Genomic DNA, 16,435 nt, shown 5'->3' on the forward strand with positions numbered 1-16,435 from the left:
ACTGGGACAGGGATTCTTCCTGCACGCCCAGAGTCCGAGCCCACCCTTCCCATTGGCCCATCTGCTCCTAGGGGGCGGGCGTGGGTCACAGGGTTCTCCTACATCAAGCCCGGAACAGGGCACGGAGTAGGAATCCAGCTATACCCACTGGCTTGAGCTCATGACTTAGCAAGGAGCTGAGGAGAGTGGGTTGGTCACAGAACAGTAGGACACAGGTCAACTCAGGGACTTTCTCATCGTTGTCTTTGGCAGCATCCAGGGAATAGGCCAGAGCTGGGCCAGGGCCATAGCTGATCCCATCTCCCAAATCCCTCCCCATGAGTGACGTCAGCATCACAGCTCTGTGACACACCCTAGCATGGAATGGCTGATTGGACAGTTCGTAGCTGCCTTGTCCCCGCACGCCAACTTTGTCTGGGGCTGTGACTACTGCCGGGAGACACAGAGCCCTGGGGTGGTAGAGGCCAAGACTGGCCGTGGCGGGAAGACGGGCCATGCCTGGCTCAGTTACCTGGTCTCAGGGCAACCAACTCCAACCTCCAAACTCTGCTTTTTATTCTAGAAAACCCCCTCGCCGTGGTGGAGAAAAAACAAAAATGTGCCAAACAACCTATGATTAAATCAAGGGGAATTAAATTGTTTGAAACCACCCCACTGTTTCTTGGGACAAATTCAGGTGGCATCGAGGGAAGCCACAAAGTCGGGGATTATGACGACGAACAGTCCCCTGGGGGCACTCTCTGACCCCCCTTCCTGTCTGTATCAGCTCCCAATAATCCCTTGAGGAAGGAGAGGCAGAGACTGTCCCCCTTTCTAACGGATGTGAAGGAGAGGAGGCCTGTGACTGTGCCAGCAGCTCGGCCCGTGCTGCCTCTCTAGCACTGTGACCTGCTGCCCCGGGGATGCCAAGCCTGTGCATCCGGGCGGGGGGTGGGGGCTGTGGCCTGGATAGCACGGGCTTCAGAGCCAGAATTTTTGGCGTCATTTCTCAGCCTCGCTCGTGACTGGACGAGCGTGTTTCACACACTCTTGGGCTATCAGAGGCTCCTATCATTCTTATCTGGGATAAGAACTCGGGCAGGATGGCGGTCGGCAAGGAGCCCGTGGAAGCAAGGATCTGAGGGATCTGAGAGCCCGGTGAGCGCTACAGGCCTCTGGATCCATAGTTCCCGTCATACTGCAGGTTGTCTCAAAACCATCACTGTCCCAGGTACCTGCTCTCTGCAGACGGGAAGGAAGAGAAAAGGTGCTTCCTACCTGTTCTGGCTCTTCCGCTCTGATCACCACAGTCTCAGGTGTGACACAAGGGATCTTAGGGATGGCTGGTGATTCTACCCTGTATGCCCAGAACATTGAGAAGTCAGAGGGATGATCCTTCTACGTGGGAGGCCTCACAAAACCGCTCTGTACCCTCCTAATAACCTCCCCTACCACCGCCCCCCATGCGGCACCCCAAAGAGCCCACCACACAGGCAATACTATTCATCCGCTCTCACGGACCGGCCTCTTCCCTTCGCCTCAGAGCCTCTCGCCAGGGCCCAGCTGTCCTTCAAAAGCCAAGGGACGCGGCTGCCTCCTGCCTGAAGCCCTCCCTCACACTTATCTCCTGTTCCCAGCCTCAGAGCCCCTGCAGGGAGGTCCCTCGCTCCATCTGGCTTGGACAGCTCATTCTCCAGGTGTGCGTGCGGCGACCCCACCAAATAAATGGGTCCATTCTTTATGTTGGACCAAGTCTTGTGTTTCGTCCTAGCTGGCATGAGGTCAATACTCATGGTGTTGAGTTCTGAGATTCCTACTATGGACTAACTATTCCGGGGGTTTCACTTCCCGCTGGCCCCCTGCCCTGTTGAGTAGAAGCCATGGACTAGGCCAGCAAATGTCTGTCTTTTCAGAAAACACCCAGGACTCCGTGTTTCTACAGAGCTGTCACTTTTCGATTAATTCGCCAGGCCTCCCTGTGTGCTGATGGACCCACATGGGAATAACTCCCAGCACCCCCAGAAGGGGCGGGGGGTGTGTTCCAGGAAGACACAAACCCTCCGTGGGCCTCCCTAGGGCACCATGGTGACAGAGGGACGTGCTCAGCGTGTGAGCTTAGCCTGGCCACCGCTGTGAATGTGAACTTTCCTCAGGGGACATTTCTGGTGGGAAACTGGAGGTGCAGGAGAGGAAGGGGCTGTGAGCAGGGGGCCGAGAAGCGGAGGCGGAACGTTAGGAGCAGGGGCACGGAAGAGGAAGGGACATACTGCTGGACAGGCTCCCGTGTCCCTGACTGGCCATCAAGGCACAGAGCTTGCTGATCCTAAGCATCTGGCTTCCCAGTCTGACCGCCCCAGTACCCTGTCCCTGTCCCTGTCCAGGGCACGTGGTCGGGAGTCCCACTCCTGGGTGCCAGGGCTCGACCTACGCATCCACCCTACGCGCACTCCTTACGCTTGGTCCAGCTTTGGCACGAAGTCCAGCAGCTCCTTCTCCTCGTCTATATCCCTGGAATCCTGCCTCTCAGCCTTGGAGATGAGTTCTTCCCCTGAAAGCACACAAGCTGTCGTGAGGGACCGGAGGGAGGGCTCCACTTTCTTTTTAAAAAGTGCTCTCCCGCTCCTCCTCTCAGTGCTGGTCCCTGCTGCTCCAAGGGAACCACTGACCATGTCTTTGGCCAGGCCTGTACCTCCAGCCCCGGGGCACAGGGCAGGGCAGCCAGCGCGCCTAACTGCTTAGTCTACGCCAGGCTTTGTGGAAGACAAAAAACAGCCCAGAAAGGACTTTCTTGGCTTGACAAGCTGCCCCACACAGCAGCCCTCGCAGGGTACGCAGACACCCAGGAAAGATTCGATTCTGTCCTTTGCCACACGGCACGCTACGAAAGGATCAGCTATGGTGGGACTGAACCCGTTAATTCTGAAGGGCTCTCGGGTTCTTGGCAATCACGGCAGCCAAAACCTCATTATTTCCTAAGTCCCTTCCAAAGAGATTCAAGCTATGTCTGCAGGGCAGACTGCCTCTTTGTTTCTCTCTCCTTGCTGGGACAGGAGTGGGAGCCTTCGACCTTGCAGTGTCATTTCCTGTCACTTGGTGGTGAGTGGCCCGGCTCTGGGATCTGGAGCTGACAGAATGGAAGAACGGCTCATGCAGTCATGATCACGGACACGGTGGCACGGGCACAGACACGGAAATGGACAGGCGGGAGCCACCCGCCTGGGCATGGATCTTACGGGTGTATATCTCCTGTTAGAGTCAAGCTCCTGGCTCCAGACTGTTAGCCATCAGAGGAGGGTGGAAAGCAGGAATGGATTAGTGAAAGCTGGGATTGTTTAGGGTGGAATGCAGTCGTGAGAAAGGGCCACAGGGAACAGAAAGTGTTTCATACCCATTATAGTTATATGAGCAGTTCCTGGAAAGCAAAGAAGAGCCAAGTTTAAGAAAGGACAGGATTGAAGTCAGTTAAATCAAGAGGCATATCATTAAAGGGGACACAACGGGGGCCTTAATCATCTCCACGACAGGGTTATATTGCCAGGGGCTGGAGGGAGAATCCAGACTGACCCCATGATTTTACATCACAAGGGGTCCCCTCAGACTTCCCTGAGGAGATGGGTTTATGTGGGGCAGGAAAAAATACCACAAGCACTCTGTGGGCCACAGAAGCTGAAAGTCTACTCATTCCATAAAAGGGATACACTCCAAAGCTTACTGACCCACTAGGGGGTCAGAAGAGTAGCATCTTAAGAAAACATTCTTACAGAATTTAAACGAATAGCTTGTCATTGGTTCAAAGCACAAGGAAAATCTCAGGCGAAATTTTATCGCAGTTCTTTACAGTCTGAGAGTTGATCTGAATGGAATTGTACCCCATGTATTACATACATAAACACATATATTTTTTATGAAACTTCACGGAATTTCGTATTTTAATCTCCAAGATGTCAGTTGTTGCTTCTCCTCAAGTTACACTAAAGGAGTATTTTTGATAACAGTCACCATCATTAAAAAGTGGTTCTCTCTGGCTTTGATACCAACTGGCAGACGGAGGGTGTGCGGCGGGGCAGGTAGCCTGAAGCGCCCAGTGAGGGAGGGCTCACCGCCCCCCCCCCCCGGCCCCACACTATGCTCCCTTCAGTCTGACTTGCCCCCCCCCACCCCCCCGCTTTTTGTTAATCCCAGACTTTACCTTCATCTTCAGAGACATCCAGGATCTCATCTACTGTCTCAGGGAAACTCAGCCGATGCTTGTCACTGGTTAACTAAATGGAGAAAAAGCAGAGACTAGAAGCCGGACAGAACAGTGGGCCCTTTCAGGGATCCCGCTGAATTACCGAATACTGAATTGCCGGGTTATGACTGTGGAGGCAGGAAGGAGGAGGGAAAGGAGGTTTGTCTTTGCCCTCCGCTTGACAGCTGATGTCTGGTGAGGGCACAAACAGGCACCGCCAGCTTCCTGAGGCCTCCCCTCTGCCCCCAACCCACCTTGCCCTTTGCCCCCTCAATCCGCTCACAGCCCTAACTCTTCTCGCCACTAGGTGGCAGCACAACCTCGCGTGATGGAGAACACTCTCCCCGCGGGTCCCCGCCTCATGCTGGCCTGGGGTTTCCTGCCCTGTCCCCAGAATGCGCTCCTCTTCCCTCTTCTCGGAATAACCCACACGGGTGCCTGTCTGTCAGGCTGCGTGTGTCCGGGGGGGTGGTGCGGGTGCAGTGGAGATGCTGACGTACCACAAAACTGGGCTCATCCGTGACAACCTTGAGCACGTCTGTGACAGAAATGTAGCCCAAGCGCTTGGCTATTGCCAGAGGTGTGGTTCCATTCTGGGGAAGACAACAGAGAGACAGCGGGATCAGACAAGGAAGGGACTCCAGGGGGAAGCACTGCCCTTTTTGCACAGACCACACAGAACGGGAGTTCTCCTTGCTTGGAAGGGTCTAGGTGGACGCGCTGTGTGCCTCGGAGCCCGGAGCAAGGCCTCTGTGCATGTGTGAGCCCAGATAGGTGTTAGCAACCAGGCTTGCAAAGACCCGTGCAGGAGAGAGAAAAGTGATCCTTCAAATCAGCACTGAGCGCGGGAGTTTTGAAATGAGAACAGGGCAAGTCTTGCCAGGACCTGCCCAGAACTGCCAAGGGGGGACCAAACCATCCGGAAGGAATGGGTCCAGAAGGCACCATATGCAGTTCTGGAAGATTCTGGAATACGAACGTGAAGAGCAATGCTGCTCACTGCTCCCAGCACTGGTTCTTTGGGTGCCAGTGACTGAGCATTAAAATAGTTAAAATAACCCATACAACACTTCAGTGAACTGTTCAGGCCAATCAGAAATCACAATCACCAGAAACAGGGGAGGGGAATATTTTCACTCTGATTTGAAGAGACAGAGCTGCTTGGAAGTAAATTGATGTTGAGGCTTTATTTTCCTTTTGAGTTCTCGAGTCCCAGCCACATTTCCAATCAAAGGTCCATATGTTTTCAGAGCTAGAAGTGGCCATGGGGAAGATCTAGAAAAGCCTTCATGGTGTCGGTTGATCAACTATGATCACGACACCAAAGACCACCCTGAAGCCCCCAAACAGCAGGAACCCCCCAAGATGTTTGGTTGTGCTCACACGTACTATACTGACAGCAGCTTCACATAGTATGGGAAGAGTTTCAAAGGTAATATTGAAATTAAGGTAAAAGGTAAATGGTACTTCAAAGGATACCCTACAGGGGTGCCTGGGTGGTTCAATTGCTTAAGTGTCTGCCTTCTGCTCAAGTTATGATCTCGGGGTTCTCAGTTCAAGTCTGCTTCTCCCTCTCTCTCTGCCCCTCCCCCCACTCATGCTCTCTCTCAAATAAATAGATAAAATTAAAAAAAAAAAAAAGATAACCCACAGTTCACTAGAACCTACAGTTCGCTGCAGCCTGTCCAGGCCCCAGATGGGCAGTAAGGCAAGGCTGAACCTCTGTGGTTAACAGGGGTCTCCCAGGGCTGCCCATGAGAGTGGTCTTCCAAACTGAGGAAATTGGTGTGTACTTACCGAGCTGACCTCGTTTGGGGAAGCACCATTTTTGAGAAGCAGTGTCACAATGTCTGTATGTCCTTGCTGGGCCGCCTGGTGCAAAGGACTGTATCCTTGCTGTAAAGTGAGGTGACATTTTGGCAGGATAAACTAACTATGAGAGAAAGAACTGCCCACATACTACAGAGCTGTCTTCCAGGTACAACCCACAAAAACATGGATTTTCCCCATTTCCGCCTCAAGGGTCAAAGCTTAACGTTGTGGCAGAGCCCCAGGCACACCCAGAGTAACTCTGACTGCACCTAATTTGGCACTTAAGAAGTATAGAGGTTGGCTTTCCAGTGTTCCCATACCTTAGTTTTGGCATTGACGTCTGCCTGGTGCTGTAGCAGAAACTTCACCAGCTTGATATTTCCATAATGACTGGCCACGTGGAGTGGAGTATAACCCATCTGAAAAGGAAGCAGTGAGGATGAGTGAGCAGGGGGGCTGCGGGGCATCCCCAGAGCCACTGTGGCTGGGCATTACTGCCGTCCTTAGAACGGCTCCTTAAAAGGGAGGATGGCCAGGGAAGCCCGTTGGAAGGCTGGCAGCTGCCACAAGGTGTGAGCCGTGCTGCTGGACACCACTGGCCTGGGAAGGAACAGGGCTTGGTTTCAGACAAATGAAGTCTGAGATGCCTGCGAGCGCCAAGTGTAGATGCCAAGTAGGCGACTGGAAAACGGACCCTGAGCCCCATGAGGAGGTCTAGGTGAGAAGACGCCCGTGTGAGGTGGAAATCCTGGACAAGAATGAGCGTAGAGAGAAAAAGCGGGGCCCACAATCCAAGGCAGCATGTAGAGGGAGAGACAGAGAAAAGCTGTGAGGAGGCAGCAGGCAAAGCCGGGGAGCAACAGGTAACAGGAGACAGGGGACATCAGTCCAGAGGGAGAGAGCTGCCATCGGGCTGTATGCTGGGGAGGGGGTTCGGGGGGGACACACAGTCGCACAGAGGTTGTTGCCGACCCGGACAAGAGCATACTTATTTCCACTAGAAAGGTGAGATCCCGCTGTCCGAAAACCCCACAAAGCCTGTCCAGGTTACTGAGTTGTAATGGAATAGAATTTATAGGACCTGATCATTGCCTGAAATAAGCAGCTTCGGGGCATTTACTGACTGACTGGAGCTCAGGCTGCGAAGGAGCTCATTTTGAAGGAATCCGTTCTGCTGAATGGTTGGGTGCTTCCCTAAGAGCTGACAAGCCAAGGTTCCCTGAGCCCTTATGTCCTAAGTGTCCCCAGGTTGCTGGTGCCAGATCCCAGAAATCATCTTGGAACAGACCCTGAGACCCCAATTCTAACTCACAGTGTAGGATCTCTCATGCGGGACCCCAAAAGACCACGAAAGCCTCTAAGATCCAGCATGTTTTGGGGTTTTAAGCTGATTCCTGGGGAAGCTGCAGAGAGTTGGGAATCAAGGAGCTGCTAGATCTTTCTCAAAGAGACTTCAGCATCACATGGTTGACCCACGGGCCCTCCCAGTCTCCTACTGTCCCCTCCACACTGGACGGAGGGTCCTCCAGGCGGGGTCCCCACCCCACACTGTGTGTTGTGTATTCCGTTATCCTCAGCTGCCCCACAGAGCTCCTCACACAAAGAAGTGGTTCACAAAGAGTCGAACTCCCATTTAACTAACTGTTAGAATAAAAGGCACTGAATTTCCAAGCGAATCCACGCAAGCCTGACATTTTGACCCACTGTTCATGTAGGACAGGTCAAAGAATTATGATTAAATGTTCCTCTTAGTTTCTCACTATAGAGGTTCAAAGGTCTAAGCAAACTTCGGAGTTCCCCACCGGAAAGTAAGATCACTGGGATCGGTGTCTCCAGCCCTCACTGCCACCCTGGGAAGTGGCAGAGAAGAATGGGCTGCTGAGCCCTTGGGGTCTCAAAGCTCTGCAAACAGGCCGCCCCTGATGCGGAAGGGAGGATGGCGCCAGGCAGGATGAGGGGCACGCACGGGGGCGGGGGTCAGGGAGGGCAAGCCGACGGGGACATAGGCACGAGCTGGCTGCCTTACCCGGGTGGTGGCGTCCACTGTGACACCGTGTTTGATGAGCACGTCTGCCACTGGAACGTGGCCTTCTTGTGCTACCAGATGGAGGGGGGTGAGTCCACTCTGGAAAGAAAAAGAAGTTCATCACCTTGTGTCCAGTAAAGGATCCTGGGCCACCGTGGAAGAGCACTGAGGCTAGGACCTCAACACGGCTGTGTGGCCCCCAAACAGCTGTGTGACCTGGGACGGAGCTCTTCCGGCTCTGGGCCACATACCCTTATCTTTAAAAATGAGGCGGTTTAGCTAAGTTAGAGGTCAGCAACGTTTTCTGTTGAGGGCCAGATGGTCAATATTCTAGGCTTAGGGCTCTCTCACAACTACCCAACTCTGCCAGTGATAGTGAGAAAGCAGCTATGGCCAACAGGAAAGCAGGCACAGCTATGTTCTGATAAAACTTTATTTACACCAACAAGTGGTGGGCCGGTTTTGGCCCATGGGCCCTCGTCTGCTGACCTTTGAACTAGATAAACTTTATGGAACTTTCCATTTATAACATTCCCTACTTCTCTGATTTGAGATGAGCTCCAGACCCAGCTTTCCTTATCTAGAAAATAGAGGCTATCCCTGCCCTACAAGGTCCACATGAGAAAACACAGATAAAACACACTGGAAAGCACAATGTGCCATTTAAATGTGACTAGCCCCTCACAGCCCATGCCGCACTGTCACAGAACGGGTGATCCTGCCGACACTGACAACACCAGATTCTTGGGAGTTCTCACATATCTTTCTCAGGAGGATAAAGATGCACCAGAGACAAGGCCCGATATGTGCACACTCACACCAGAATGTCTCTCCCCTGCACCCTGCTCAATACACTCCCCTCACGATGAGGCAAACAGAGCTATGATATTCTTCAGTCAGAGGCAGGGGGCAGGACTCGTCCCCTCTCCAGAGACTCCCCTCGCCCTCCTCGCCCTCCTTGGCCCTCTGCACGTTCCCGCTGGCCACCCAGAGGCCTGTGAGCAGAAGCCTTCCCCAGCTGAGGCCTGCGCAGCCGGGTGGGTAGCAGGGAAGAGTCCTACCTCAGTCACAAGTCTCTGGGCGCCCTGCCTGACTCTTAGGATAACACGATAATTCGCCCCATGTGAGGTGGCGTGAGGATGAGTGAGGATGTCTCCAGTGTGGGGAATCGCCATCACCCTCACGGCTCCTCACAGAGCCTGCGTGAAACGGCACGGCGCAAGCACGAAACCAAGCACCAAATCCAACGTCACGGTCCGCCCTGACAGTTCCCTCCAGAGGGTCGCCTGTCTAAACCTGTGCAGAAAGAGCTAATGGATCTACAGGGTTTTAACAGATCTGCTTACCCTTAAAATGCCTGCCTTCTGAAACCGTTCCCTTGTCATCTAAAGAAATGTCTCTTCGTATTGGTTCATGATACGCAGTGTCCAGAATGGGCCAATTCAAAGAGGTGGCAGAGTAGCGGTTGGTGGGGACTGAGGGGTTTGGGGGAAATGGGGAGTGGCTACCAACGGGTAGTGAGGCTTCTTTGTGGGGTGATGAAAATGTTCTGGAACTAGATAGTGGTGATGACGGCCTGATTCTGAAATATGTTAAAAACCACCAAACAGGACAGGTCAAAAGGATGAATTTTATTGTGTGTAAATTATATTTCAATAAAACCATTCTTTTAAAAAAAATAAGTGGTTTTTGGTCTTTCTGGGGTCTCACATTCCTTTGAGAAGCTGAGAAAAATGAGGACGAGCTCAACTGGGAAAATGCTCGTGCGCCCCGTCCTCCCAAAATGCTGTGCACAGTCTTGGAAGGACCCGTACTCCCCCACCAACAGTCCCTGGGGTGGGAACTGCTAGCTTAGCGTATGGGTGGGCACTTAAAAATATTCCTCCACAGAAAAAGAATATTTAGTACCAAAAAAAAAAATGAAGAATATTTAGTTCCAGATTACTTACTATATTCCTGAAGGTAGACACTGGCCTCTATCTGGGGAAGTGTACTATGGATTTTAACAGTAATCTTTTTGCAGACCCTTGAGTCAATCTATCTAGAAAAGGCTCTGGTATCAGGTAAGCTGGGGGTCATGCAACCTGGGGAGTGAACAACCTTCCTGACCCCGTATATTCATTTATAAAACTGAGATAAAGCCTACAGAGGCTTGTTGTAAGGATTATGCACACACACACACACACGCACACACACACACACACACACACACACACCACTTAACTCAGAACCTGAGCTCACAATAGGTACTCAATATTCAGAGAGAACATCTGGTTAGCGACTACGAGGACATTACTGAGATGACAGGGTCAATCTGGGAAGCCGTGTTTACCTTGTTCCCCAGATTGCCATTGGCTTGTTTCGAAAGTAGCAGAGCCACCATCTCTGCGTGACCCTCCTGGGCGGCCAGGTGGAGGGGGGTCACGCCTTGCACCGACTCGGCGTTCGCCGACCCCCCGTACTGCAGCAGACTGCGGGCCACCTCCATCTGGTTCTGCTTGGCCGCAATGTGCAAAGGGGTGTAGCCATTCTGCAACAGAAGCAGCACCGGGAGGCAGGTTACAAGTATGCTGGGTGGACAAGAATGAGTGCACACCTGAAATGTCCCCTCCTCGGAGGGAGGGTGAGGCCAGCTTCTTGGCCGGCTGGACACCTGCAGAGAAGAGCTGGAGTCACCAAGGAGAGCAGTTAAAGTCAACCAACCAACCAACCAACCAACCAACCAAATCCCTTTGATTCAGAGACCCTCTTCAGGGAATCCACACCACACACACCCCCGCCCCTGCAACCAGCAAATGTCCTGGGCCTCCCCTCACCCCGTTTTCTGTGTTCAAGCTCTGACAGACTGCTCTGAAGGTTGTGCTCTGGTACCAGAAAAGCTAGGACTCAAGCAGGCAGCTCAGAGAAGAACTGGAAGTCTGGGCAAGTCGATGAAAGGCTCTTGTCTGCAAGAACCATTGCCCACACTCCCCGCACCCCGGCACCCTGCCCCAGACATTTCAGGAAGGAAATGGATCAGAACCCTCTTCTCTCCTGTGCAACGGGCCCCAGGCTCCCCCTGGGCTTGCGGGCCGGGGCTGCTGGTTTAAGGACAGGTGTCCCCAGCAAGGAACCCGAGACTCTGGCATCAGCCCTCCTTCCGTGCTAACTAGCTGGGTGACTGGAGAGCCAGTGACCTCCAGACATCCTTCTGTCTTTTTAAAAGGCATTGAAAGCGGATAATGACATCCGACTTGTTCTTTTCTTGCAACTGTTGGATGGATAAAATAGGATAGTCTATGTGAAGGTGTCTTCCAAAATAAAGATATAAAAGTAATAAACCTGCGTATGGTTTTGCCGTGAACTGGTTTACAAGACATCCGAGGTCATGACAAGATGAAGGAGCCTGGCCCAGAGTAAATGACTATGACACCACATACTGTTTATTCAGCCGCCCCCTGCGCCGGTAGGAAGACTTTTCCAGTGAAGGAAGCAGTACATGGGTTTACATTCTAGGGAAAGCTCCTCGTCCTGCTGCAGACAGATGAAGCTGCTTTGGTCATCACTGTTGAAAAGCCCTTTTGCCTACGTGGTTCCTCATATAGCAAGTAAGGCAGGCATTTTTATTATTATCTCATTTTGTGGCTAAAGAGGTCAACTCTTGGCAAGGTTAAGTACATTACTTAATGTCACCTAGTAAATGAACAACAGGAAACCCACGCAGGCCTTCAGATCCCAGAGCCGAGGCTCTTTCGGCGGGAAGAGTGCTTCTCAAACCACAATGTGGACACAACACCCTTGAGATCTTGCTCAAACATAGATTCTGAGTCAGAAGTTCTAGGGAGGCCCCAAATTCTGCTTCTCACAAGTTTCCAGGGGAGGCTGAGTCTGCTGAACCAGGGACCACATTTTGGCCACTGCTAACATTCAGGCCTAGAAGAGAGGCCAGGCCTGAGGACCTCTGAGCAGGACCCACGACTTTCAAAAGCACATGCCACTTTCAAAAGCACATGCCGGCCAATCCCAGAGCGCATGACATAAGACATCTAGTCTCCCCACCTTGGCTGGCATTCTCCCGGTTACCCCAGAGAATCGAACCTCCCCGCCAACCTCTGTCAGACCGTGCAAACCAACGTTTCTTATTCTTCCAGGATCACTGATCAGGAATAGGAAAGAGTCAAAAAGGGGTCTGACAGTATAGGAACATTTCAGCTTTATAGCATCAGAGGACAGGGGAAGAGCCACTCAAAAAGTGGATTTCGTGGGGAAATGGAAAGTTGTTAATATACCCAAAGAATTAAATTGAATAAAAAAAATAATTTCCTTTGAATAATTATGTAACCTCATTCGAGTGTTCCTTTAAAAAAAACGAGAATACATTCTTTTTCAGCTGTGTTCCCATAACGAGATCAACATTTTGTTTCTAATGTTCACTACATAAAATAATGTTTGAATTGTATCAACAGAGAGCAAAGAAAGAGGTGTGTCTGGCTGGCTGGAACCCGAGATTTGGAGCCCTCCCCAAAAGGAGGTCACTCTTTCTGTAAGGGAAGCATCAGCAAACGCATGCTTCAGTGCTGTCCACAGGAGGAACTGGGGTCGGGGGTAGCTGAAGCTCTAGCCGGTGCCCAGTCTGTAGCAAGCATCCACAACACGAAAGCAACGGTTATTTGGACCTGTTCTGACAAAGGGAGGACCTGGAGCAAGTGGCAGGAGCCTCACGGCAGCATAATCAGCAGTCCAGGTCCCTTGGGCAGCTGTGGCAAAAGTGTCTGCACTGGCAAAAGCAGCACCCAGTCCTGGCAAGGTGACCCTGGGTTAAAACTGACATACAGAAGCAGCTGGTGGTCTCAGAACAGAGACTACCCCCTCTGCACTTCCCAAAAAGCAGGATTAAAGGGAATGAATGACCTTCTGTAGGTGACAAGGACAAGGGGCGACTGGGCAGAGAGGTTAGGGAGAGCTGTGTGGCCTGAAAAGATCTACTTCCCCAAGGAAATGAGCTCATCCTGAAGCATGCACGCTGGAAAGAAATCTGCCTAAATGTTAAAACATTAGCATCAGAATTAGAAGGGGGAGGGTTTGGTTTGGGTGCACAGAGATTTGCATGTGAAATTCTACAAAATTGCCAGACTCCTTGGGAAACTATTTTTTGCCATGGAAACAAACCCCATCTGTACAAGGTTTGTACTCGGAGAAGGTTCTCTTTAAATACCATGAACCTGGCTCCAGTTTCTTTTATATAAGGAGGGGGGTGAGGAGGCGGGGAGTCCGGCTCTTTATTTTTAGAGGCAGGAGTAAGCCACATCTTAGCAGGGCCTCGTGCTCTGTCTACACAGTGACGTGGGCTTGCTACAACCGCGGGGACAGGAGCCCAAGGAGACAGAGGTATCTGGGAGACGCTGTGTCTCCGGCAGAGTGATGCTGGAAAATTCAGATGAGCGTCCGCTCTGAGGAGGGAAGACAAACTGAAGGCTTGAGCTGATTTTACCCCTCAACTTGGGCTGTGTTCCCACTGAAGTCAGTAGGTGTCAGCTGTCATCACACACCAAACCCCCCCACCCCCCACCCCCGCCCCGGCTCCCCCTGCCACAAGGCTGAGCGCTGGGGTGCGCTCTCCCTGAAATTATGCTGGTTTTCTAAGTCTTGGCTGCCCTGTAGGGAGCTCCCCAAGCAAGGGCTGGGATCATGGGGATGTCCTTTGTGTCTGAGTTCTGCCTTCTCCCCTCCCCCTTCCTCCCCTGCTGGCCATCAGCCCCCTCCCCTCACAGACTAACCCAGCCCACTCTCTGGTCCCACACAGGGCAGCCTGTCCCCCAAAATGATCCCCATGTCCAGCTTTATCCCTTCACCTTTTACTAGGGCCCTGCCCCCCAAGTCTGATCTTACATAAGCAAGCCCAGTCAACTCCCTTTACTTGGTTCCCTTGAGAGGCAATGAACCTGCTCCCCGAGGCAGCGTCCTTCAGAGGCGAGCACACCAGCCTCATGTCTACCAGGTCATATATACGTGGGTGTGCCTTGTTACAAAAACACCTCGATTTCCAAGTCTGAACTCATACAGGAAATGCATTTGGGGGTGACTATTCCCGCTTGAAACAGGCCCCCCTGCTTCAAGGTTCTGGCAGTTTCCCCCTGGCTACTTCTCAGACTGGGACCATTGTGCTGCCAGAACCAAATGGAGTCCGAACCTGAGAGCAGGGCCTGCCGGCCCCGGAGATGCCTGGACACGCTGACCTTGGACAGCCAGCTGCCAGGACTCGGCTGACAGAGCTTGGCTCACATGCCGTGGTTTGGGGAACCCATCTGTTGTGTCACACGAATCCCACCTCTGTGAAGTAACCTGTTGCTGAGAAGTGTTACCCACGTCCCACCCCGCTCCCCGTCTCCAAATAGCAGCAGTTACTGCAGGTAACGTTTGTGGGAAGGAGGCGAGATCTCAGAGGTAGAAATAAAAGCGAAACATGAAAGCCCTCAGGCCACTCCTGGAACAGCCATTTCCGATGAGGGCGGCAGCGGGGGACCTGCCCTGCAGGGGCCCCAGGCTCGGAGCAGGTCTGGGGCTGGAGCCCCCAGCGGCGTGTGGACCGGGGCCGGGCTTACCCAAGCCGGGCTGTGCGGGGAGCCGCCCCGGGGAAGCAGCAGCCGGACGATGTCCAGGTGGTTGTGATGGACGGCCACGTGCAGGGGGGTCAAGCCATTCTGCAGGGACAAGACCACAGAGACAACAGCGTTGGCTCAGCTGGCTTTCCACGTTCCCTCCGGTTATCGGCAGCACCATCCGGGGCTCTGTATATATTCTTTTCTACATCGTACAATCTGGTTAGAAGTCCTTCCAAACCCAGTCTTGATCTGGGGGCCCCCGCCTTGTTCTGCACGGCCTGGGTCGGGGGGAGCAGCACCACCCACACCTCCATTCAGAGAAGGCCACCAGGCTTTTCTAAGAGCACCAGACCTTTGTCAGAAAGATGGTCCTGCCACAGCCCCTTCCCCACAGAGGGCCGCCCATTCAGAAGACGGACACAAGAGGCGGAAGCCGTGGAGTGTACCCTTCGCTCTGGCCTCAGAGCTGAGAGAGGGAGAGAAGTTCAAACTCACTTTTCCGGCAGCATTGGGGTGTGCGTCCCGTTCCAGCAGCAGCTCGGCCACTCTAACCTTCCCATACTTAGCCGCCACATGGAGAGGGGTAAATCCTTTCTGAGGAGAAACACAGGCCGTCAGAATGGGGGTGGGTGGGGCGAGAATGCTGCCCCCACAGAGAGCAAGAGCCCGTGGCAAAGGAGACATCCCACCCTCACCGGCATGGAGACACCAAGCACGTAAAGGCCATCACAATCTCTCCCAGAGGCCGAGGCCCCCATAAAACCACCTTGTGTTGTTATTCCACTGCTAGCTAGTGGAGGGCAAGGGCTGAGTATTAGTCCTTCTAATATTCTGGAACCTGATTTGTCTAAAGCTAAAGGCTGGCCCATGATAAAGGGATGAAGGCTTGGTGGGTGGATAAGAAATGACAGTTTTACCAACTTTCTAGGGAAGGACAGCCCATTGGGCTCACAGATGGTGGCCAGTCTGGGGGTGCTGGCCCTCCCAGCTGCTTTCAGCATCATCCAGGCAACAAAGAGAACCAGGCCGGAATGCCCATCCCACACCCCAAGGCCCAGCGGTGACTAGCCAGTTGCCTCTCGGGAACTGGAGGAAGGAGGCTGTACCTTGGTCATGCATGCCTGGGATGCTTCCTTTTCCAGAAGGGCCAGGGCCGTCTCCACATGGCCCTCCCGGGCTGCGATGTGCAGGGGAGTGTGCCCGGCAGTGGTGGCCAGGTTGGGATTGGCGTTATTTTCTAGCAGAAGCTTCACCATATTTACGTGACCGATGCGAGCCGCGCAGTAAAGCGGGGTCTGGTCATCCTGGAACCCAAAGGGAAAACAAAGAACAGGGAATACTAAGGTTTCTTAATCCAGTCACTTTACAAAGGAGGGTGAGGCCCGGAAAGGGTAAGTGACTTTCTCAAGGTCACACAGCTAGGAAGATGAAGAGCTGGGATTCAAATCAGGCGTTTGAGTTACAGAAACAAATACGTTCTCTCATTTACCTCCCAACTACCTTGCTAACTTGTACCCTTACAAGTGGGCGGTTATTTCTACTGAACTGCCTAAAGGCTCAGCCTTTCCATCTGTAAAATGGGAACAGTAATCTACCTCACGGGGCTCTGGTTAGGATCAAGCAGGCAGTGTATTTAAATGCTTCATACAGTGTAACAGGCACTCTTCCTGTCTCCCAAGTCACATCGGAGAGGATACTGGCCTTTCTGCTTGAACTGGGCCGTGGGAGCCTGAACTGCTAAAGGGGAGAGATGACGTTTTCCTCCCACCCTTGCTCCTCCTCCTCCCCTGATGCTGACGGGGTTCG

At 52.8% G+C, this 16,435-nt stretch overlaps 1 protein-coding gene across 15 annotated transcripts in view; it reads right to left on the reverse strand.

Moving 5' to 3' along the window:
- Positions 1-16,435, reverse strand: part of ANK1 (ankyrin 1) — a 206,343-nt gene that overhangs the window by 40,136 nt on the left and 149,772 nt on the right. For 9 of the 15 annotated variants that reach the window (XM_032837951.1, XM_032837944.1, XM_032837954.1 and 6 more), the window contains exons 14-25: positions 15,736-15,933; positions 15,125-15,223; positions 14,630-14,728; positions 10,381-10,578; positions 8,049-8,147; positions 6,343-6,441; positions 6,008-6,106; positions 4,711-4,803; positions 4,169-4,241; positions 3,368-3,391; positions 2,434-2,527; positions 1,258-1,336 (exon numbers count right to left, since the gene is read on the reverse strand). In XM_032837951.1, coding sequence (XP_032693842.1) covers positions 1,258-1,336; positions 2,434-2,527; positions 3,368-3,391; positions 4,169-4,241; positions 4,711-4,803; positions 6,008-6,106; positions 6,343-6,441; positions 8,049-8,147; positions 10,381-10,578; positions 14,630-14,728; positions 15,125-15,223; positions 15,736-15,933 — 1,254 coding nt within the window. The remainder of the gene's footprint in view (positions 1-1,257; positions 1,337-2,433; positions 2,528-3,367; positions 3,392-4,168; positions 4,242-4,710; positions 4,804-6,007; positions 6,107-6,342; positions 6,442-8,048; positions 8,148-10,380; positions 10,579-14,629; positions 14,729-15,124; positions 15,224-15,735; positions 15,934-16,435) is intronic. The other 6 variants (XM_032837953.1, XM_032837956.1, XM_032837948.1 and 3 more) reach the window with 1 other exon arrangement.

Source organism: Lontra canadensis, unplaced genomic scaffold (assembly GCF_010015895.1).
Source record: "Lontra canadensis isolate GAN:19392208 unplaced genomic scaffold, GSC_riverotter_1.0 scaffold101, whole genome shotgun sequence".
Classification (NCBI taxonomy): Eukaryota; Metazoa; Chordata; class Mammalia; order Carnivora; family Mustelidae; genus Lontra; species Lontra canadensis.